This window comes from Choristoneura fumiferana, chromosome 14 (assembly GCF_025370935.1).
Source record: "Choristoneura fumiferana chromosome 14, NRCan_CFum_1, whole genome shotgun sequence".
Classification (NCBI taxonomy): Eukaryota; Metazoa; Arthropoda; class Insecta; order Lepidoptera; family Tortricidae; genus Choristoneura; species Choristoneura fumiferana.
In genome coordinates, this window is record NC_133485.1 from 14,436,619 (window position 1) to 14,459,987 (window position 23,369).

General features: G+C 37.0%; 3 protein-coding genes and 1 long non-coding RNA gene across 24 annotated transcripts in view; 1 reads left to right on the forward strand and 3 right to left on the reverse strand.

Annotated features, from left to right (window-relative positions):
* Trpm (transient receptor potential cation channel, subfamily M) overlaps positions 1-4,312 on the reverse strand; it is a 343,650-nt gene extending 339,338 nt beyond the window's left edge. For 14 of the 21 annotated variants that reach the window (XM_074097935.1, XM_074097925.1, XM_074097938.1 and 11 more), the window contains exon 1: positions 3,954-4,310. In XM_074097935.1, coding sequence (XP_073954036.1) covers positions 3,954-4,043 — 90 coding nt within the window. In that variant the 5' untranslated portion in view covers positions 4,044-4,310. Of the gene's footprint in view, positions 1-3,953 lie in introns of all 21 variants that reach the window. The other 7 variants (XM_074097936.1, XM_074097931.1, XM_074097934.1 and 4 more) reach the window with 3 other exon arrangements.
* Positions 4,313-9,394: 5,082 nt separating this feature from the next.
* Positions 9,395-14,291, forward strand: LOC141435246 (5-formyltetrahydrofolate cyclo-ligase-like). The gene is made up of 5 exons (XM_074097903.1): positions 9,395-9,479; positions 11,110-11,232; positions 11,320-11,569; positions 12,077-12,204; positions 13,419-14,291. Exons 2-5 carry the CDS (start codon positions 11,116-11,118, stop codon positions 13,509-13,511), a joined length of 588 nt encoding a protein of 195 aa, XP_073954004.1. The 5' UTR covers positions 9,395-9,479; positions 11,110-11,115; the 3' UTR covers positions 13,512-14,291.
* Positions 13,769-17,784, reverse strand: LOC141435247 (uncharacterized). Its single transcript, XR_012452126.1, has 2 exons — positions 17,672-17,784; positions 13,769-16,831 (listed from the first exon to the last, which is right to left on the reverse strand). It is a non-coding gene; the product is annotated as an uncharacterized lncRNA (long non-coding RNA).
* Positions 17,785-19,094: 1,310 nt separating this feature from the next.
* The window catches only part of LOC141435248 (uncharacterized), a 74,072-nt gene continuing 69,797 nt past the window's right edge, over positions 19,095-23,369 (reverse strand). The window contains exon 5 of the mRNA XM_074097904.1: positions 19,095-19,576. Coding sequence (XP_073954005.1) covers positions 19,379-19,576 — 198 coding nt within the window. The 3' untranslated portion in view covers positions 19,095-19,378. The remainder of the gene's footprint in view (positions 19,577-23,369) is intronic.

Genomic DNA, 23,369 nt, shown 5'->3' on the forward strand with positions numbered 1-23,369 from the left:
TCTAGACTAATTTTGAATATGACACTTAATTAAATTTAGGAAAACAAAAAAAGTCTCGAGTTTTTTGTCTCTCGAGAGTTTGACAATAAGTTTTTAAAATTAATTTTGACAGAAGCTAGTACAGACAGTCACCAGCATCAATATCTGACACAACAAAGCGATAAGATATTTTTGCACGCTCCGCTGTGACATATATTAATGCAGCTGACTGTACATTAGGTTATCAGTTTAATTCGATTGCCTGAAAATACAATACAGTTTTACTTACTCAAAACAAAATAATGTCGAATGAAAATTATGACAAATGATATTATAATAAGTTTAATTTTAGCGTAGTCAAGATAGGGTTGATGTTTTCATGCAAGATTATGGAATAACTGAATACTGATACAGGTACAGTAGAGTCATTATTTTCCCCTGCCGTTTTAAGAGTAGCAATTTGCCGACGCAAGTAAAGTTGGTATCAGATGTCTTGGAAACAGGCAGTCTAAAATTAACTTCTATATATAGAAACAATTACGACTGCACCTTGACGATAGCGAAACACCATAACGCGGTATCTGACAATCGAACGGTCGTTGACTCATTTGATCGATTCCATTCATTCGTTCAGTCAAACATATGTCATTATGACGTATGAACACATCTTTAAAGTTTTTAATAATAAGAACGCAGTATTTTTTCAAATAATCATAAGTGTTCCTAAAGATAAATTGAACGAGAGAGTTATAGAATAGAATAGAATAAGTTTATTTCTCTGAATATGGTACAATTGATGGAATTGTTACATTGTGTTCAGTATATCCTGCCCATATAGGCGTAGAAATATTATTTTTACAATTATAATTTTATAGGAAAAAACATTGAATTAAGCTAGACCTATCAAATTGGCCAATAATTATTATTCTTAATATTGCAACAATAATTATAATGTACATAATTAATAATTTCAACATAATAATTTATTTATTTAAAAATTCATTAACTGAGTAAAAGCACATGTCAAGTAACCAATTAAATAATTCATCCTCAAATTTTCGATTGTCTAAAAAGTAGTTTTATGTCAGTAGGAAGTTTATTGTATAATTTGATTGCCTTAATACTTATATTTTTACTAAAAACCCTGAGTCTTTGTCTAGGAACATACAGTTTGTGAGGATATCTTCCGTTGATTTTATTATGGACAGTTTCATCAAGAATTTTCAGCTATTTGAATATTGAACGGCTGTGGGCTATATAGTGTGCACCGTGAACAGCTCAAACACATTTTTTCTGAGCTACAAAAGTTCATCCACTACATAATATTGTTTGGTCTGTATATTTTTTTAGTAAGCACTCCTGTTTATAGTTATTCAATAAAGAGGAACTGTTTCCCTTCCCGTTGTTAATGCTTAACGTAAATAAACACAATCGTTACTCTGTAATGTATTGGTCCGTACAGAAGCGATAACACGTGCGTAAATGACGTTTAGGTACTGCATAACTAGGGATTGCAATCCGGATAGTTCGAAATCCGAAATAACCGAATAAATCCGGATTTTTGCTGTGTTTATAAATTCGGATTTTAAACTATAAATCCGGTTTTTTCGGATTTCAATTTAAGTTGACATTTAACCAGAATCTATTGAATTTCGTTGCTCGCATTCATTCGTTCATGTTGCCTGCCACGTGACATAACCTTTTCGGCACCCTCCGCGCCCCGCTGGCTACCTATACTATAGGAATGTGATTTCATGTGATGCGCAATAAGAATCGATTTTGTAAAAGATCGATGTTATGGAATGCGATCTGCAATTATTTAAACGATTCACGAAAATCCAATCATATCTCAGATTGATTCGTTTACTTAAAAGACCGGATTAAAAAATCAAATTAGGCATTGCTATTGTAAATGTTCCTTAATTGAGAATAAACATCTTAGGTTTTGTGTGTGCTTATGGCATTGAAGGTGAATTTTTGAAATACTTTTTTTACGTAATTCCGGTGGGTAATTTTTTTTTTTACTTTTGGTGAAAATAAACACTCGTTGGGATACTCCTTTGCATTAGAGCAATGATACAAGAGGCATCTATTTAAATTCAATAACAAAATAGCTATGCGATATTGAAAAAAAAATCGCCACCGAAATTACGATATTGACAGCGAAATTACTTCTTTATTAATTACATAGGAAATTAGTTTCAAATTACGAACTATTACTATGATTTATGTACGTAACTATAATTTATTTTATCTACATGTACATATTCGTTTTAAATTATTAATTAAAATTATTCTTTGTTCCCCATATTTGAATGTAGGTTCGATCAAAATAAATCAAATGCGAAATCGATTCGCTTGACCTTTCATAATCCATAATTTGCAAAGTCGCACTTGCACCTACTGTAAATGACAGACATAATATATATGCATGTTCATTAAGCAGACGCGTTTATACTTGTTATTAACATTCGTCCTTCCACCTCCGCCTCAGGTAGTACGCTCAAAGAAAGCAGGGTGATCCATATAGCCAGCATGCCACAAAAAAATATACACACGCTAGTATCACGGTAGTAATTGCTCATTAATAGCATGCTTTTGTGCTAAGTAATAAGCATAATCCGTACCTTTATATTTCACGAGAGCGACGCGAGCAAGCGAGTGAGTTTAACATGAAACTACAATTAGATTCCCAATCCGCACTGGGCCCGCGTGGGAACTATGGCCCAAGCCCTCATGTTCTCAGAAGAGGGCTGTGCCCAGCTGTGGGACGTGTATAGGCTGGGATGATGGACCGTTAGATTCAATCATAATGAGCATAATGAGTAATTTCGCTGCCATATCTGTAATTTCGGTGATCAAAAATGCCACCGGAATTACGGCACCGAGGATTACGACAACAAAGTATTTTGGCGATTACTGCTAAACTATTATTACATGAGTACTATTAGCTCTATTCTGAGAAATAAGAACAAAGTCAACTAATAAACAAAAATAGAAACATTGAATTAAAATCATTGTATATCGCACAACGGGAATCCACGGGAATTACTTTTAAGATGACCCATACACATCGCGCGAAAGACTTGTACTGATAGGCACACAAAATTCGGTAGTTGGAGGATCACTCTGCGTGATAACTAAAACAGAACTAATGTACTTTCCCATAAAAATGTGAACATAGCGTATCCTTCACCATAAGATATTAGCAAGTATTTGCGCAAAGTGATATTGGTAGCTCGACGTGTGAGTGTGACAATCACAAACTGGTCAACCTATTTTTAAATAAATATGTATTTAGCATGTAAAAAATATTATAGAATGCGTTATATAATTAGCTTCATTTTTATGTACATTTATTAGAAAAAAATGACTCCTAGACACAAAGTTATGCTCAATTGATTCAGCAAAACCGCAGGCAAACAGGCTTCACAGACTTACTGCAGTTAGTGTTTCCAATCAGAGTATTAGACTGATTAAACGCGTAATATAAAAAAACACAGTTTTATTTTACATTTTCTTAATGTAATTCCATATTTTTTTTAAATTGGTAAAATTATGTTAAAATTCGAAAAATCCGGATAATCCGGATTTGTTCGTGTTGATTTTCATAAAATCCGGATTTGAAAAAAGACCGGATTTTGCAATCCCTATGCATAACGTATATTTGTAATGATTGAAACCAACATTCAAGAATGTCTGATTGAATAGTAGGAAACAATATTACTCGAGTGTGTCGCCAGCTTCACATTTATAACCTTAGCGGTAGAATTAATATGCGGTTTGCGCGTTAATTACACACAGTTCCGTTAACCTTTGGGTTTATTTTAGCGAAATGATAACCTATAAATAAAAAGATTCACACAAAAACAAACTGAAACGGACGCACGAACAAGGTCGTAAATCTAAAACATTCACAGCATTCACTTACGTTCAAATTTAACATTAAAATTAGAAACATTGTGATTCCTCACCGTCTTCACTTCGCTGTTGCTCGACTTGGCCGTCGACATCGCCTTTATCATCCTGCTGGAGTTATCCAGAAAACACTTTTGGATACTCATTGCTCCTTGAAACACAGTGCACAAAAAAATTACATCATTAGCACAACAAACTAGCACCAAACACGTCACACGTCGCGTATCACGGGCACATTAGAGAAGCCATTGAGACACAATAACAGTCACATTTCTGTCGATACAGAGCGCGGCGTGTTAGGTTATATCCATTGATTTGACGTAAGAAAGTTTTGTTGTTGGGATGGAGCGAGACACGTGCGCACTCGGCGGTGGTCGAGCTCGACTGCGGCGGCATGGTGACCGGACGGCGCTCTTAGCGCCCCTGCCGCCGAACAAAGACACTTGGATCAGTTGGACCAGCCACACCTATATATTATGGCCATAACTTTTGATTCACCCCTGCAATGCCTATGACCTCTTTAGCATCCATTATCTTGAGAACAGGTTACTTGCAAAGATAACGGATCCACAGCATAATCGGGCAATCAAAGACATGTCATGTCAAGATATCGTGAAGTCTGTTATCAGCTACAAGATTTAACCGTCTAAAGATTACACAGAATTTACCGTAAGTGCAGAAGATAAATCAAGCTGTAACAGTCAAGCCTACTTAATGTAACATTTTAAAATCGAAAGTTTTATACGGCCATGGTTCCATTTATATAACAGTCAGTTAACGCGGTCCAATTAAACGATAGAGCGAGAATGCGTTCCATTTATTACTTACTTAAATGAATGGTTTCACCGAGCTGAATTAAATCCGGAACAAAATAGATTAATTTTATTTTAACGGTAAGTCCAATGACATTTGAATACATACAACACAATAAGAGATAAACATAAGATATAGATAACAGTAACAGTGTTTTACGACTACATAATACTAGTCGCTTAAATTTGTAAAGATAAAGTTACTCTTATAAATCTAAATAGTTGCAAGATGATAAAGTTAAAGACAAAGATCAATTTATTTCAAGACAAGCAGATTAGACTCACAAATAGGCGCTTATAATTTCAAAAGATTAATCTTTAAGCAAATCATGGGCGGTCTACAAATTAATAAGAGTAGCATTCTTGATTGCTTGGATTCATTTCAATTTATGAATTTAGATTCGGCCGTCTATTGTTAGTGAAATCAACGTTTGAATTTTGTTTCTACCTAAAACGAATTCAATCTTGATAATGTAGAGAAGTAAAATTAGTTTTTCTTATTTCACTTCCAATTTTCTGTTTTACTCCAATGAGAAAACTTTGGAGTTGAGATCGGCTTATTACAAAAACTTTTTGTCTATGGTTATTTATTATATTCTATTGCCTATATTGTCCTGTATTAAACTAAATCATCCACATAAGTATGTTTACATGTTATATCTAAACTAGTACTTACGTCATGGCAAAGTCTACGCGTCTAACTGGTTATATATGTATGATCTTGCTACTCCGCGTCCGCGACCATATCCGAGACAGCTTCATCACCAATCCATCCACTGGTACTACATAAATAAAAATATGTCACACAGATACCACCACACAAGATAATATCGCGCTTCAAACTCTTTACTCTACTTGCTGGTAAAAGTGCTAGCTTTAACTCGCAACTTTATTTGCGTGAACAATTAAGTAGTTGAAATTTCAGCTGGACCCGTTCGAATGAGTTTATCATACTGGCACCTGATCTCACAGGGCAAGAACATAATATAATGGAAACTAGACTGCCCAATGCCAAGATCCACTTTGGGTCGTTGAGGGAGTACACCAAACCCTAGAGAAATATCCACATTATGACTTCTTGCCTCTTGATCTTCATTTACGTTACTTGCAATACAATCGTGGCATGCAATCTAAGCACTTAGCGGATTTCAGGATTCTGCATGCGTACGTTAATCTTAACGCTGTTGGAATATCGGGATAAATTTGCTTTACTGCTAATCAAATTTTATCCGGATTTGAGAAGAATAGGGTTTTTTTTACAAAGTAGCCCTTATTCAATATATTACCCATTAACATAATTATTAGTATTATATAATATATATAACCCATTAACATAATTACAAACTTATATTTTCTAGTAAACGGTACATTTGAGATGGAAACGGCAGTATTGCAATATTAGGTACTTACGAGAAAATGTCTGATTGTCAACATTTTTATGCATTGTAAAGTTTAAACTATGAACAAATTTAGCAGTCTAGATAGCACATCCGAACATCACGGAGACATTTTTCAGTGAGTCGATTCCTGAGTGGTGTCTGCAGGGCTACTACGAAACTCGAAGCTCGAAGTTTATGTCGTGCGGTGCCTCTGACACTTATACTATTTAATACGAGAGCGAGAGGGACGGTACGATACGAACTTCAAGTTTCGAGTTTCGTAGTAGCTGTTAAATCACTTTGGAAAGCTTTTGTAGCCAATAAGTTAGGGTAAGCATTTTCTTTTAAGAGACGTGATATTTTTCTAATGAATTTAACAGTTCTTGAATATGAATGTCAAAGAGCTTAAAGACTTTTTTCTATATTTTATTTAAAATCCGTATCATTTGTAAACTTCTTACCAATTTTCTTTTTACCATAAAAATGAACTCAAATGGGCAGTGTTAGAAAACCTTTCCTAAGAAGAATTTTTGCCACAGTGCGAGATTGAAACATCACATGTTGTACCAGGAATACCAGGATGAATTTACAAGTTAAAAGCATTGAGTCTTAAAGAAAAAATCATCAAATACTGCAAGGCACAAAGATTTACATAGGCATGGCACTTATAGAGAATGAACTGGGCTGTTAGGACGTACCCCCACCACCACATGCACCTGTAACACGTGCACCTTTTAACAAAATTGGCCGAAGGTGAGATCCAAGAAGCAGTTAAGTGGAAGGACTGTGCAGACGAAGAATTGAGGCGCATAGGTAGAAAACATCTTGTAGAAAGGAGCCCTCAGCAAAATGGACAGAAATCATTGAGGAAGTCAAGATCCTCTAAGAGTTGTAGCGTTTTTCTGAAAATGTACAAGCCATACTCGAAATCAACAGAATAACAGAAGTAGGTATTTAAATGAGTGTGACTCAGTCTTTAAGCTCTTGTTTTATAAAACACCTAAAGCTTTCTTGTAGGTTCATGGTCACTGTAAATAAATATAATGTGTTTTTAATGTCACAAATTATTGTGATGCTCTATCCTCTGTAAAGACATTACCTACCTTTATCCAGTTTTAAGATCAGGACATTATATTTACTATCATAAGACTTTTAATTTTACTCCATTATTGTATTGTCTTGTCGTTCAAGTTATCAAGTCCCATAATAGTCAGCAATAACCCTCAAAGATCTCAAATATTATCTATCACAAACTTTTTGCTTTTATCATCTATATGTCCATCTCTAAAGTGGTTCAGGTCATTAGTGGTTTCTATAGAGAAGCTAGAATGGCGAAATCCTCTTAAAATCGGTCCAGTGCCTTTTGAGATTAGCGCGGTCATGCCGTGATACGTTTCACTCATGTAACAAGCGATAGTGCTACATGCTAGTTCATACAATGGCACACCATAAAAAGAGCTACTTTTGAAGTTAGTTTTTTTTTGCTATTGCAATTACACTATGAGCTCATAATTAATAAAATTGTAGTTACTTAGCAAAAGTCAAAGTATCTTTTTTCAATTTAGGCTATATCAAGCACTTCATCATCATCATCATCTCAGCCGTAGGACGTCCATTGTTGGACATAGGCCTCTCCCATAGACCTCCAGTTGCTTCGGTTGGCTCTTTAGTTGGACAAATTCTTTATTAGAAAAACCGTCATATATAACAATTCATTATTTGGCAAACTATTCATTTATTATTTTCGTCATTTGGCAAAACCACGTTTGTCAAATCAACGTTTGGCAAAAAACGTTTACTAAAATGTATCATTTGATAACACAAGAATAATTTAGATGTCCCTGTAGCTCAGGTTAACTTGGTTAAGAAATAGGTTAGCTTAGAACTGAGACCCTAAGAAAAACCAACTGCTGCCAGTACAGTAGGTTTGGTTGGGTTAGAACTGCGACCCATAGAAAAAATAACTACTGTCAGTCAGTTGGTTGGGTTAGGTTAGATAGAACTATGACCTCAAGAAACTCAACGAGGTATATATTTTTTTAACAGATCTGATTTACAGTGTTAATTAATGATATGTAATTATCTATACATCACAAGTATTTAACACTACAGCCGTTTTTAACAGTTTTAAGCATGCAGTAAATTTAGATGACATGGGTGTAGTGTAGGGAATGCAATCCGATCTCGCGGGATCCCGATCTCGCGAGATCCCGTGTAATTTTTCGGGATCAATCCCGAAGCATAATATGACGAGATCTCGTTCGAGATTGACGGGATTAGGCGGCAATGGTCAGGTCGCGAGCGGTGCGCTGACTGACGGACGGACGGCCGGGTGGGTAGGCGGGAGTGCAGTGCCGTACCCTTAGTGTAAGTTTTCGGTTACAAAATACGTCTCGATCGCGTTCGCGTTAAAATCTCAATTTGTATGGAAACACGAACATCGCAAACGTTCCGCTAGAGGCGCTGTTCGTGTTTCCATACAAATTGAGATTTTGACGCGAACGCGCTCGAGACGTATTTTGTAACCGAAAACTTACACTAAGGGTACCGAACAAACTATTCCGAGTATTTCCGAATATTAGCGACAGATGACGAGTGAACGAGTGGGACAGATAATAATAAACTGTATCGAGTGAGTGAGAAAGAGGTGCATTGCGTTACTTTAGTTAAATTAAAGGATAAAGGCTTTTGTTTCCAATAATATTTTGTTTTATTCAACCTCACTATAACCAAGAAGCAGTTTTCATCGTTTACAGTGATGTGATTTTTTTAACTAGACGAGATCTCGAAAATCTCGGAATCCCGCGGGATTGATATTTCTAATCCCGCGGGATCTCGACTTTACGATCTCGAGTCGGGATTGCATTCCCTAGTGTAGTGTAATACAAAATGTAAATGCATTTGAATCAAACAACTTAAATGTACCTACTTGTTCCATGAGTCGAATTTATATTAGATGCTAGCTGTTGCCCGCGACTCCGTCCGCGTAGAAATATGAAAAATAGTTTACGTACTATTCTCAGACCTACTAAATATACACAAAAAATTTCATAAAAATCGGTCAAGCCGTTTCGGAGGAATTTTGTTACAAACATTGTGACCCGAGAATTTTATATATTAGATTAAAAACATATATCGCTTTTCAAAGCCACCTAAACCATTCCTCACGTAACTAATATAAATTTTCCACACAGCTTCCTTCCAACTTCCCACAGCCCCCGCTAGAGTGCACCCAGCTAGTTTGGCGTAGTTTCGCTAGATGGCGCTGTTATCAATATATCTAGCACGTGCATTGTTCGTGACACTGTTTTGGTTCCATATCGTTTTATCATTGGACGATGATTACAAACAGTAGTTGTTTGACTGTCGCTGCGGACTTCTGTATTCACTGGTAAGTGAATGTGATAATCATGTTCAATATTGGATCAATTGAGTTACCTATTTTTAAAAGAACTTGTTTTTTCTTTTGGACTTTATTGCTAACCTTAAAACCGTCGCTACACTTAGTAAAAGTAAGCGAAAAGTTGTGTTTTATCTGAAAAAAACTATTTAAATAATGTTTATCAGTCGTCTGAGATTTATTAGACGTTTTCGCATCTATCCAAATATCTTATGAAATCATTCGCCTCTTGTAATCTTTAAATATTTGCATGTCATTCAAAAAATCTCTTCAAAGTTACTACAGAAAGATAGGCACTATTTATTATTAAAGCTTGTTAATCTTTCTTAAACAGTAAATAAAAACATTTGAAATGCTATTTTATTTACTTAGTCACCTTGAGTCGTATAAAAAAAATGTCAAATACACGATCTTTATTTTGAAATCCACATTTCAGACATCTAAAAATTAAGTAATCATTATCTTCTCCAAACGATATGTAATATATCCTCCTCTAAGATTAAGAAAGCTTGGGCTGTAGTTCCCTAGCGCCCTCAGTGTGGAATCGGAACTTCAGTTCAGACGTATCTTGGTAAACTAACCTAACCTAACCAACAAAAAGTTGGAATATCTCAAAAACGGCTGAACCCAACAAACAGTTGAAAAACCCCCGACTTTGTCAAAGTTCAATATCTCAAAAACGGCTGAACCGATTTTGATAAAACTTCTCTAAGAACCATCGCTAGAAAACCTGCTTTCAATTAAAAAAACCGCATTCAAATCGGTCGACCCGTTAAAGAGCTACGGTGCCACAGACAGCCAGACACACACACATATACTCATAGCGGTCAAACTTATAACACCCCTCTTTTTGCGTCGGGGTTAAAAAAAAGCAAATTTATCAAATATAAGTACCTACTTACCAACCTTAATTCATTTATTAATAGCCGCGTATACACTAGAGGCAGCCTCGGGCCGAGCGGCTGCCTCGCTCCGAGGCCGCGCAAGTGGAGACGCTGCCAAAGGCACGGCTCAGACTGAGGCTCCTTTGAGCACGGCCAAAAAACCGACAAAATATGGCTCGGCTCGCGGTGCGGCCTGAGGCTGCTCTAATGGATACGCGGCTAATGATCCTAAAGAAAGACCAGCACCGTCCTTAAAGGGCGGCTTATGCTGATTTGGGACCATTAAATGACCCCAATATACAGGATGTCTCTGACCATGGGTCTTTAAATTCAAGATAAGTACTCGCGTAACTAAGCTACTTTTGTTTTGTAACATGTTCAAATAACTTGAACTTAGATAATTTATTGGTCGTCATTTATTAATCGTTAAGAGCGTTTATACCTGCTGAGCTGGCAACGTTGCATTTTTGTTAGTATATCTCGATTATTCCTTAAAAATTGAATGAGAATTAAAAATGTTGTCTGATAGAACACTTCTTAATATATAAGTTAACGTGTCTACTCCAATAATTCTTCGTGATAGACTGTTATATTCTTTAAAAATGAATTAATGTTTATGACCGGTTTTTAAAGAAAATAAAAGTCTGTACCGAATAAATATTGAAGTGGTTATGGTTATGATATGTGATAGGTATTTTTTCCATGACTGTTCTGTCACATTTTTTTTTAATTTCCAGCCAAAAATGGCTCCCGGGACACCCAATCCTGCAAAAATGCTGCTCCGCAATGAGGTGGCATCCCGGATAGCATCTCTATCGGCTGAGGAGAAGACAAGGCAATCGAGAGTTGTCTACGAGAAAGTATGTTCGTCTGTTTGTAAATGTTGAAGTTAAGTTAGGTTAGCGTCGCGTACCTTCTCTAAACTTATCCTAACTAAAAACTTCCAGGTTATTAACCACCCGTGGTACAAATCATCAAAACGCATCGCCCTCTACATGAGCACTGACCAAGAAGTTGACACCGCCCGCCTTCTAGAGCACGTGAAGCAGAAGGGGGCCGCCTTTGTCCCCCAGTACGCTGGGGGGCATATGAAGATGTTACGCGTGGAGACAGGAGACGAAGCTGCCATGGATGTAACGAAGCATGGGATCGCACAGCATGCGAAGGACGCTGCGAGGGATGATGCTTTGGAATCAGGTATAATACAAACGCCATTGTATGTATGTATGGAGTGTCCTCGTGTCCCCTTAACAACTCGATTCTCACCGGCTTGCCTAAATTTTGAGCCACTCCCCCACATCCGCCTTTTCTACACTCGCCTCTTTGTAGTATTTTTCGCTGAGGCTTGCTACCGAAAATTTTAACGCTACGCCACTTAAATGTAGGTACGTAAACTCCTTATTGTACAAACAATACCTCTCCTTGCAGTCGAGTAAAAGAAACAAATACAATTGACAAACAGTGAGATATATGTGGAAAAAGGCCAGTCAAAAGACAAAAAAGACAGACAGGGTTACTTTCGAATTTATAATATTAGTAAGCATTAGTACTTATGGATAAAGAATTTACACACATAATACAAGAAGCTACTTCTACCAAAATTCGAACCCTCAACCTCCAGTTTCATAGTTAGGTCACTAACAACTCGGCTCCAGTCATATTTCCACTGTCATTGATTTAATCATACTAATTCCAATGTTCCAGGAGGCCTTGATCTGATCATCGCTCCAGGTCTAGCGTTCTCCAAGTCTGGCAGCCGCCTGGGCCACGGCGGCGGCTACTACGATCGCTTCCTGGCTAAAGTTAGAAGCAACCCTGAAACGGCACCCAAGGTATTGTTTGTTTTTAGCGCGCCATATGTTCGTGAGAATTGCGGGTAACCGGTGGATGCAAGTGGAGAGTTGTTGTTCATTGTGGCGTTCAGGCCTTTGTTCAGCAGTGGACGTCTTCTGGCTGATGATGATGATGTTTGGAGAGGAAAGTTCTCGAATGGCGACTGTTATATGTATAAAGAGGGTAGGTTACAGTGGCGAAGCGTTCTTAGAACCCTATTCCCGTTGGCTTGCCCAATATTTACAAAATAGGACAACAGGACATACCGGATTTGTGAAAGATGTAAGCGATCTTTGCTTCGGCTTTACCACGGAAATATCTAACGCCACGCCACTGGTAGGTTATTATCAATATAATATTGTAAGATTTATAAGATGAAGGTACTCAGTCTCTGAATAAACGGACCGAGAGTAGCACGTTATTTATTTAGCAGTGGACTGAACCGGAAGACGAAGCGTTGGCAGGTTTTCTATTATGGACTGACGACATCGTGACAGTTGAGGGCAACGTGGATACAAGTGGGGAGTTGTCGTTCATTGTGGCGTTCTAAGGGGGAGGCTCTTGTTCAACAATGGACTTCACTTCATCTGGCTGATGGTGATGATTGCGACATGATTGGACATGATTGCGGAGGCAAAATGGTGGGGGGAGGAGGGAAAATGACCGCAACAGCTTTAGCAGACTTCCTAAGCACTGGCTTGAGCAGTGGGGTTCGCATGTTTTGCAGAGATGGATGCAATCGTACACCTGATGTAATTTTATAGAATTGAAATTTGTTTTACTAACCTAATTTTCAAGCTGTAACTAACACTTCGATGGAATTGATTCCCGAATTCAATATTTTGGAATCTAAAATTGAATTACCTACCACTGTACTTTTGCTCAATTTTTTTGTGTACAAACAAACAAAATTTCTTTCTTATGCAGAGGCAGGCGTCTTTACCTATAGTGCAGGGTGTGCGTTGCACACGGGCGCAGCGGTGTTAGGGGCGCCGGCCGCGGCACTGTGTCACACTTAGTACCTATTCCATTTTGACCGTGCGCTTCCTAGATGGCGCTAAAATAATAATTGCACACGGGCGCTACATGGACTAAAGACGCCTCTGTTCTTATGTTTTTTTTTAATTTAGCTGCATCCTGTTAAGATGATGATAATTTTGATGATTTAATACAAAAAAATACTGATTTATTTATTTATAATTTTACTTTTCAGGTTGTTGCGTTGGCTTTTAACTGTCAAATGGTCGAAAAAGTTCCAGTTGAGGACACGGATCAAAAAATGGATGACGTCATTGCGGCAGATTAGAAACTTAATCACATTAGATCAAGTGCTCTAGTACCATGTAATTTTAGAAAAAAAAAGTTTGTTTGAATTAATACCTACGTAACAATAATTTACTTCCTATTTAGTACTCGTAGTCTCTATTACCATGTCATTATTGTTGCACTGTTGGTCCTTGTGTATTATTCTTTAGTGTGAATTTAAATAAGTACCTACCTCTTTTATATTAAGTACCAAAATATTTTTGCATTTATCGTTTTGAAATTAAATAACAAACTCAATACAAAGTCATATTTTATTTAATACAAAACGCTTCGTGCTGCACACATAGACATGATGTGCAAAAAGTAGGTACAATATTTATACATAATTTAATGAAGTACGCAGATCACCATTTAGGTAACTTAACATAAATTTTAAAATATTTTGAACACGAATAAAATTCAACTATTACCCCTTTTCAAGTAAAACAAAAATTAACAAAATAGTGTTACTATTAGACTCGGATTCTTATGAAGTGTTACATTATTCCAGCAAGGGGTTGTCTCCATGCTCTTGAATGCATAGAAATAATTAACATACAATAGTATGGGATCTATTATTGATTGGGTCTAATTTGAGCAACAGTTAGGATTATTAAAAACACTGTAAATTCATAATGGATACAACATATAATATAATGTGACAATAAACACAGTAGAACTACTTGAAACAAATTATCTAACCCATCATGGAATCAATCCAATTTAAAGTATTACAAAAAATGCCATGGAGTAAAATATTGTTTTGAGAAAAATATAAAAATATATAAAATAAAAGAGTGCTCAATTTCTTCGACATTTATAATATGCCTTAATTAAACATATATTTTGACTTTAAATTATTTACATGTACAAAGTTCATTAGAAATGAAAACCGAAGCAAGACTTTATGACTTACAGAACGCAGTTTTTTAAGGAAAGTCATTATAACTTATTTACTGTGATAAATTACTACGTTGGCTCTTCTAATGTTTCGATTGTTATAATTTCATACTAATATACAGCTGTGTAATAATTCTAATTAATACTAAATTATAATATCACTGTTAGGTATATATTTATACAATTTTCTAAATAGGGTTTTTCCCAAATCACACGTTGCTTTGTTGATAGACCAATTGATGATAATATAATCACTATATTTATTTGTCTTCACTTACCTAACATGTGAACAATATTAATGGCAACATAAATAATTCATAAGAAAAAACTAGCTTATTGAAAGGATCTTTACTATTTTCGGCACATTGTCAAATAAGTAACTACAATAAATACACAGTGTTTTTTTAGATTTTCGTTAACTTCGACAAAGGACTCTCAATGCATAAAAACTACCGACTAATTAACTTGTATTTGCTAAATCGTAAAAATCTGACATAACTTTAACTCTCATCGTCAAAGTTCCAATTGTTAAATTCACAAACTTGAAGTGACTTGACTGACTTGACACAAAAGAGGAAAAATCAAATCCTACCTTTTTAACCTTCTTTAGCTAAATACGTATGAATCAAAAACACATTAGTTACGAAATTTAAAAACAACACTTTACACTGTTTTAACCACTTTGCATAATTAATTACCTTCATTCTGGATTATTTTTTAAACAAAAAGAGTTAGGTCTCTAGTGTCTTAGAAAAAATAATTTAGTTTGACCTGTTGAAAGTTTTCTTAAAATTAACGGAAATGAAAAATAACACGTTGTATATCTATAGTTTTAGTACACACGCAAACGATATTGAAGACAGTGATTCTTTTCATCATTTTAATTTCATTTTGGTCTTCAATTTACAAAAAAAGACATTCCGAGTCACACACAACAAATAAAATTATTATCTATAAAGGTTATATTTATATTAAAAACTCAAATCACGGGCTTGCTCAGTAAAGATAAAAAAAAATCCGTGGGAATCCCCAAAAATTACAACGTGGATTTCACTAAAGTTGTATAAAATTCCGCGCCAAATTATGTCTCTGAACCTAACGATTGAAATTTGGAGATATTAACCCGTTCCCGTAGAAATAATATATAAGCTAATAAGCTAATTTCATATTCATATTTTTAAATTTATAGACATTAGGTAATAATATTTGTTGCCAGCTACTCATCCTAGCATAGTTTTATGTGCGCTCAGAGACGGAAGGGCCAGGCTGAAAACCAGCGTCGAGGCCTCGCGGCTCGCTGCCTAGACTCGGCTTATGCTGAGCCGCTCCCTTTTGCCACAAGCAATATTAACAGATTGTGTAGCAATGCCAGCAGAAAGTGGAATAAATGTATTATTTTAGTTTTTTTTGTGGCAATATTTTTTTTTCTTTCTTTAAGATAAAAAATATGTGTTATTCCAGATATGTTATCTGCATACCAAATTTCATACAACTTCGTTCAGCTATTTTAACGCGAAAGAATAGCGAACACACACAAAATTTTCACATTTTTATTTTCAGTACAATTTTGTATTTTTTTTTATGCTAAAATTATAAGAACAGTGGTTACGCCATGTACTTACAATTTTAAACGGCAAGAAATGATAATTCAGACACTTTTTTCAATATTCTCAATTTTTTTTTATTAAACCTAAGTTATATGTAACACTAAATTCAATTCGATAGTGGAATCGGAATCAAGTAAGTACTTAAGCATTTTTTATCTAATGGTATTTTTTTCGATAAATAAGCTAAACGTACGAATGCTGGTCACTGTCCCAATAGTTGTCAGATTCAGTTTTATATCACTAGCAGTGGAAGCGCAGCTAGGTGTCATCTATTGGGAATTAAGGTGTCGAGCGGGTCCATATCGGCTCGAATAATTGTTGAAAGTCATAATACAATGTTTGTCATAATGTATAGTATTGTTTGTCATAACAATTTTTCTCTGAATGCGTTAACAAACTTAACCTAACCTATAGAGTTCTACATGATAACCATTTAATAATATCAAAAAAAAAATACAACAAAAATTATGACAAACATTAGATTATGACTTGCGACAATTATGCGACTAGATACGCGCACGTGTCGAGCACTTGGCTGTTAACTTAAACCTAAAAAAAAAAATTTATTTCTTGCGACAACTTTGAATTTATATTATTGGCACAAAATTACATTTAATTTCTGCACACTAAAATTCAAATAGAAAATAAGGACGTAGAAAAGTCACACAATTTAATATTACTTTATTAACCTATTTTTATAAAGGTACATAGACTCAATTGAGTTTAATCAATAATCGCTTTAAAGTTTTCGTGAGAAGGTGAAAGTTTCTTCAGCTGTTATTTTCAGCAGCTTCTCTTGAATACCGCCAACGTCCTGAAAGTATAAGCAGAATGGTTATCTATAGATTTTCGACTGCAAACTTTTCTACAAATCACGTACTGTTCCCGTCATTCCTATTTCCTATATCAACTTGCCCCCTTCTCCTCCCCTAAATCATCGCTTGGCAACATGCACAGACCAGCCAAAATAATTTCAAGGGTTGAAAATGAAACTACCGTGAGACTCGCTCATATTAAATAATAATAATCATCATCATCATATCAGCCAAAAGACGTCCACTGCTGGACATAGGCCTCCCCAAGGCACTCAGACCGGTCTTGTGCTTTCCGCATCCAACGCGATCTCGCGATCTTAACCAGGTCGTCACTCCATCTTGTTGGAGGCCTACCGACAGCTCGAATCGTCTCCCGGTCCGCGGTCGCCATTCGATAACCTTCTGACCCCATCGGCCATGGCTTTTGTATATGTTTCAAAATTACCTTTGCTATCGCAACACAGCCCCAAACACCTTCTGCCCAATAGACATCAACAGCTCAACAGCGCTGACTGACCGGGCGGCAGCACAGTTATAATTAAAGCGAAATACTACCTCTTTTATTGCAGCACAGCCCCAAACACCCTTCATCTCCTAGACAGCAGTAGCTCAACAGGCCCGACTGCCGCTAGTAGCATCAGCAGCGCTAGTAGCTCTAGCAAAACAGTGCAGTTACAGTAAAAGTTGGAAAGACTACCTCTGTTATCGAAGCGCAGCTCCAAACACCCTCTGTCCTCGAGACAGCAGTAGCTCAACAGCGCTGACTGCCGCTAGTAGCATCAGCAGCGCTAGTAGCTCTAGCACAACAGTGAAGTTACAGTAAAAGTTGGAAAGACTACCTCTGTTATCGAAGCACAGCTCCAAACACCCTCTGTCCTCGAGACAGCAGTAGCTCAACAGCACCGACTGCCGCTAGTAGCATCAGCAGCGCTAGTAACTCTAGCACAATAGTGCAGTTACAGTAAAAGTTGGAAAGACTACCTCTGTTATCGAAGCACAGCTCCAAACACCCTCTGTCCTCGAGACAGCAGTAGCTCAACAGCGCTGACTGCCGCTAGTAGCATCAGCAGCGCTAGTAGCTCTAGCACAACAGTGAAGTTACAGTAAAAGTTGGAAAGACTACCTCTGTTATCAAAGCATAGCTCCAAACACACAGTCCTCGAGACAGCAGAAGCTCAACAGCGCCGACTGCCGCTAGTAGCATCAGCAGCGCTAGTAGCTCTAGCACAACAATTAAGTTACAGTAAAAGTTGGAAAGACTACCTCTGTTATCGAAGCACAGCTCCAAACACCCTCTGTCCTCGAGACAGCAGTAGCTCAACAGCACCGACTGCCGCTAGTAGCATCAGCAGCGCTAGTAGCTCTAGCACAACAGTGCAGTTACAGTAAAAGTTGGAAAGACTACCTCTGTTATCAAAGCACAGCTCCAAACACACTCTGTCCTCGAGACAGCAGAAGCTCAACAGCACCGACTGCCGCTAGTAGCATCAGCAGGGCTATTAGCTCTAGCACAACAGTGAAGTTACAGTAAAAGTTGGAAAGACTACCTCTGTTATCGAAGCACAGCTCCAAACACCCTCTGTCCTCGAGACAGCAGTAGCTCAACAGCACCGACTGCCGCTAGTAGCATCAGCAGCGCTATTAGCTCTAGCACAACAGTGAAGTTACAGTAAAAGTTGGAAAGACTACCTCTGTTATCGAAGCACAGCTCCAAACACCCTCTGTCCTCGAGACAGCAGTAGCTCAACAGCGCCGACTGCCGCTAGTAGCATCAGCAGCGCTAGTAGCTCTAGCACAACAGTGAAGTTACAGTAAAAAATTGGAAAGACTACCTCTGTTATCGAAGCACAGCTCCAAACACCCTTTGTCCTCAAGACAGCAGTAGCTCAACAGCGCCGACTGCCGCTAGTAGCATCAGCAGCGCTAGTAGCTCTAGCACAACAGTGAAGTTACAGTAAAAGTTGGAAAGACTACCTCTGTTATCGAAGCACAGCTCCAAACACCCTCTGTCCTCGAGACAGCAGTAGCTCAACAGCACCGACTGCCGCTAGTAGCATCAGCAGCGCTAGTAGCTCTAACACAACAGTGAAGTTACAGTAAAATTTGGAAAGACTACCTTTGTTATCGAAGCACAGCTCCAAACACCTCTGTCCTCGAGACAGCAGTAGCTCAACAGCACCGATTGCCACTAATAGCATCAGCAGCGCTAGTAACTCTAGCACAACAGTGAAGTTACAGTAAAAGTTAGAGAGACTACCTCTGTTATCGAAGCACAGCTCCAAACACCCTCTGTCCTCGAGACAGCAGTAGCTCAACAGCGCCGACTGCCGCTAGTAGCATCAGCAGCGCTAGTAGCTCTAGCACAACAGTGAAGTTACAGTAAAAGTTGGAAAGACTACCTCTGTTATCGAAGCACAGCTCCAAACACCCTCTGTCCTCGAGACAGCAGAAGCTCAACAGCACCGACTGCCGCTAGTAGCATCAGCAGCGCTAGTAGCTCTAGCACAACAGTGAAGTTACAGTAAAAGTTGGAAAGACTACCTCTGTTATCGAAGCACAGCTCCAAACACCCTCTGTCCTCGAGACAGCAGTAGCTCAACAGCGCCGACTGCCGCTAGTAGCATCAGCAGCGCTAGTATCGCTAGCGCAGCGCGGCAGCGACGCCGGCGCCGCTCGCCTCTGGCCAGCCGGCGCGAGAGCGCTTCACCGCGTGCCGCGTCAAGCGTGAAGAGGGCACTGGCTGCCTGGAATTAAAAAAAATGTTTGATATAAAGAATTGTCAGTACAGTAATGTAGCTAGCTGATTATTTTTATTTACAAACGTTTACAACGTTCGCTATGTGAACTGCGAATTTTAGTGAATCAACTGTTTGGCTGAATAGATGGCATTTTTAGTGTTAGACAGTCCTAGGTTTCTTTCCGGTAGTGGTGTAAAAGAGAAAAGCATTCCATAATTGGCTACAAGACGAGAATTTCGAAGCTAGCTACAAAATATTGCTGCGAGGTGGAACTATAGTTATTTCACACGTCTCCTTCAGAAAAGTAACTTTTCCTCCCTGACGAGAGGGAGCATAGTGCAACTTTTATTCAAGGCTTTTTTAAGTGTTTTATTGCAAATGCCATTTTTTGAAGTTGATAATTGGAAAGCCACGCCATTTTTTTGCTGGGTGTTCTTAATACTTAATATTTAGATTTTTTATCAAGTTTTTTTAATGCTCGTTGTGAAAAGTTGTATGAGCCACTCGGGAGCAAAATTATTTTCATCTTGGGCTTTAACAGTTGAATCCCTCATTCTACACACAAATATACACCATTTTGTTTGCTCCCTTGTGACACAATAGTTATTTGTGTTACAAGGGAGCAAATGGTGTATTTACGGCGAGGGCGTACATTGAATCCAGAATGTAGCGAAGGATTGTGCAATAGAATCCTGAGCGTAGCGAGGGATTCTAAAGTAGAATCCTGAGCGTAATGAGGGATTCAACTGTTAACGCCCAAGATGAAAATAATTTTGCTCCCGAGTGGCTCATACAACTTTTCACACCGAGCATTAAGAAACTTGAAAAAAAATCTAAATATTATTAAAGAACAACCAGCAAAGAAAATGGCGTGGCTTTACAATTATCAACTTCAAAAAATGGCATTTGCAATAAAACACTTAGAAAAACCTTGAATAGAAAAGTTGCACTTTGCTCCCTCTCGTCAGGGAGGAAAAGTTACTTTTCTGAAGGAGAGGTGTGAAAAAGAATTTGTTTCACTACTCATACGTAACACGCAGTAATATATTTCCCAATATACCATTCTATAAAAAAATGTCACCATCTCGAAGGCGCTCTCATTTATTTAAGTTTTATGGCTCACTCACATAATTGTTAATAATTATTATTTATATTCATATCAATAAAATAATACAGCATTATGCCCTCGATCTGGCTGACCTAACTTTGACATACATCGAAAAACAATTTTCTCATAACAATTTCAAATAAAATTTAATTGAACAACAAAAGCTTTTAACAGTTAATGATTTCATCGTAACAAGGTTTATTACAATTGTTAAATTTATCAGCTAGTAATTCATACAGTTCATGTCCAATTAAAATCTACCTTAGTTCAAAAGCTGTCGTAAATCAAAATCCCACGAAAAACATAATCATAAAAAACAAGCCAAGTTATCCGGTAGTGTTGGTAACTGAAAAGGTGCCAAGTTTGGCACTGGCTGTTAACAATCAATCCCACGAAACATTTTTGTGTAAAACTTACCTACCCATTTTGTCACGAATAAATGTTTTTTTTTTTCTTTCTTAGAAGCTGCGTTTGTAAAAAGCTCTCAGAAGCTACAGATTTAATAAAAACCCAATGCGATACTTCACTAAAGTATAGACATAGCTATAGAAGCCATAAAATATATAAAAAAGAAGTTCTAAAAAGCTACTCATAAAAAAAGAACGTGTCCATATATTTTTATTCAGTATCCCCAAGAACCGCTCCTATTAATTTTAAACCATATATAGCGGAGTAAAGAGTTTTACTTAATATTTTTGTTTGGAGATATCTCGTTATCAAATAATTGACAAGATTTCATATTTCTAAGACTATAATTTGATTTGTTCTCTGTATTCTGTTTGGAAAGAGAAAAACGCTGATATTTTTAAAATTTCGCTACAACTATTAATTAATTTATTACAATTTTTTTAAGATGTGCTTATTCTAAAAGGGCATAACTCCAAAACTACGACACAATAGATCCATTACTTTTGTCTAGTCTCTTAAAAAAAAGATCACGTAAATCTGACCTAGACGTTGCTTATAGACGTTGTCAAAATTATGACTGCTCCTTTTTCTGGTGAAAAAGGTAACGGAAACATATTATTATCTTAATGTCGTAGTGTTGGCAAATTCAGGCATATTTTTTCAATTTTTTGTATTTTTTTAAATATGGTGAAATAAATTATAATAAATATTTTACCATGTTCAGGAGGCAAAACTTTCGATTCCTGTAGTAATTTACAGGTGTTAAAAAATTAAATCTTGTCAATTAAATACTGTTTTCTTTTAATGATTCAGTAGTGACATCTTTCATCCCCCGTGAATAAAACGGTGTATGTTAACACGCCATAAACCCACTGCATTGTCGCTCGGCTTTTATTTCGAACGTTGGCCCGAAACACTGCCGTGTGCCTTAATAAAAGGGCTTCTGTACCTTAGCGTGTCTGACGAAACAATTAAAGTTTTTAATTAAACGAAATCACCACAGGCAGTAAAAAAGCAATTGACATAGTAATTTGAGCTAATGTTCATGGTATACGGCTGTGAAGTTTAACGAGCATTCAAAAAAAACCTATAAAACTCTCGCCTTAGTTCCTCTTTCTATGATTGTTAAATACAAAAGCTAGCTCTTCCTCTTTCCCACAATCCAGTTTTAATCCAATTTTATTTGACGGATAAATGTGATGCCGTCTCCGTCTATTCGAACAAAATAAACAGAGACGGCATCACATTTATCCGTCAAATAAATTTAATCAATCGATGGTGACTAACCCCCTGTAGTCTGACAGTTAAATTATGAGAAAATTCTAGACACGTATTATTTCTTTTGTCAGTCAAATAAAAAAACGATACTTAAAGTTAAAGTTCGGCAGTGACACACACACAAAAGTGTCACACAGCGTGAATCACGCCGAACTTTAACTTTTTAGCACAGCGTGATATCACGGGCACCACTCCCGAACTTTGACGCGCTTCGTCGTTGTCATTTTTTGTTCAATTGCCAAATTAAAAAATATAGGTTCAATATTTTCCAATAATCTAACTGGCTGTTTGAATAAAATAATTGTTTTTACTCAGGAAACTACCTAACTGTTTTACAATACACACAGCCGTGTGTCACAGCGCAGAATATGTAAAACATTCCATAAAAGTTATCAATTTTTAATAATTATGAAACAATTGCCACCGTATTGCTTTTTGGGCAAGTTTAATTAATTGCAAGCAACATTATGAAACTCAATTACTTGGTCCGAAATACTCAATGATAAGAAACTTAAGTGTTATACTTGTGCTGTTAACAAAACCTTGAAATCGTGTTAAAAGATTTATGTTTTTAACTAGCTTAATCCTACAGCTTTGCTCACGAGGAAGAATAATACATAGAAAAAGATGAAAAACTAAAACTAAACTAATAGCTTTAATAGCGAACCTGCATGACTCCATCATCAGACCCTGGATACCATTTTTGGTTAAAGCCCACCCTAAGACGATTCTAACGAGCCCGAACACCGACTAGGTTACAATAATCTGTCTTAGAGTACCAGTACCTACCTAGCTTCCGGTTCCGTCATCAAATCAACTCGATAGTGTCCTAATGTATAAAAATAGATAATAAAATAATAGACAGTAATAGTAGATAGTAGATAGTAGGTAGCCGTGGTGGCCTAGTGGTTTGACCTCTCAAGCAGAGGGTCGTGGGTTCAAACCCCGGCTCGCACCACTGAGTTTTTCGAAATTCATGTGCAGAATTACATTTGAGATTTACCA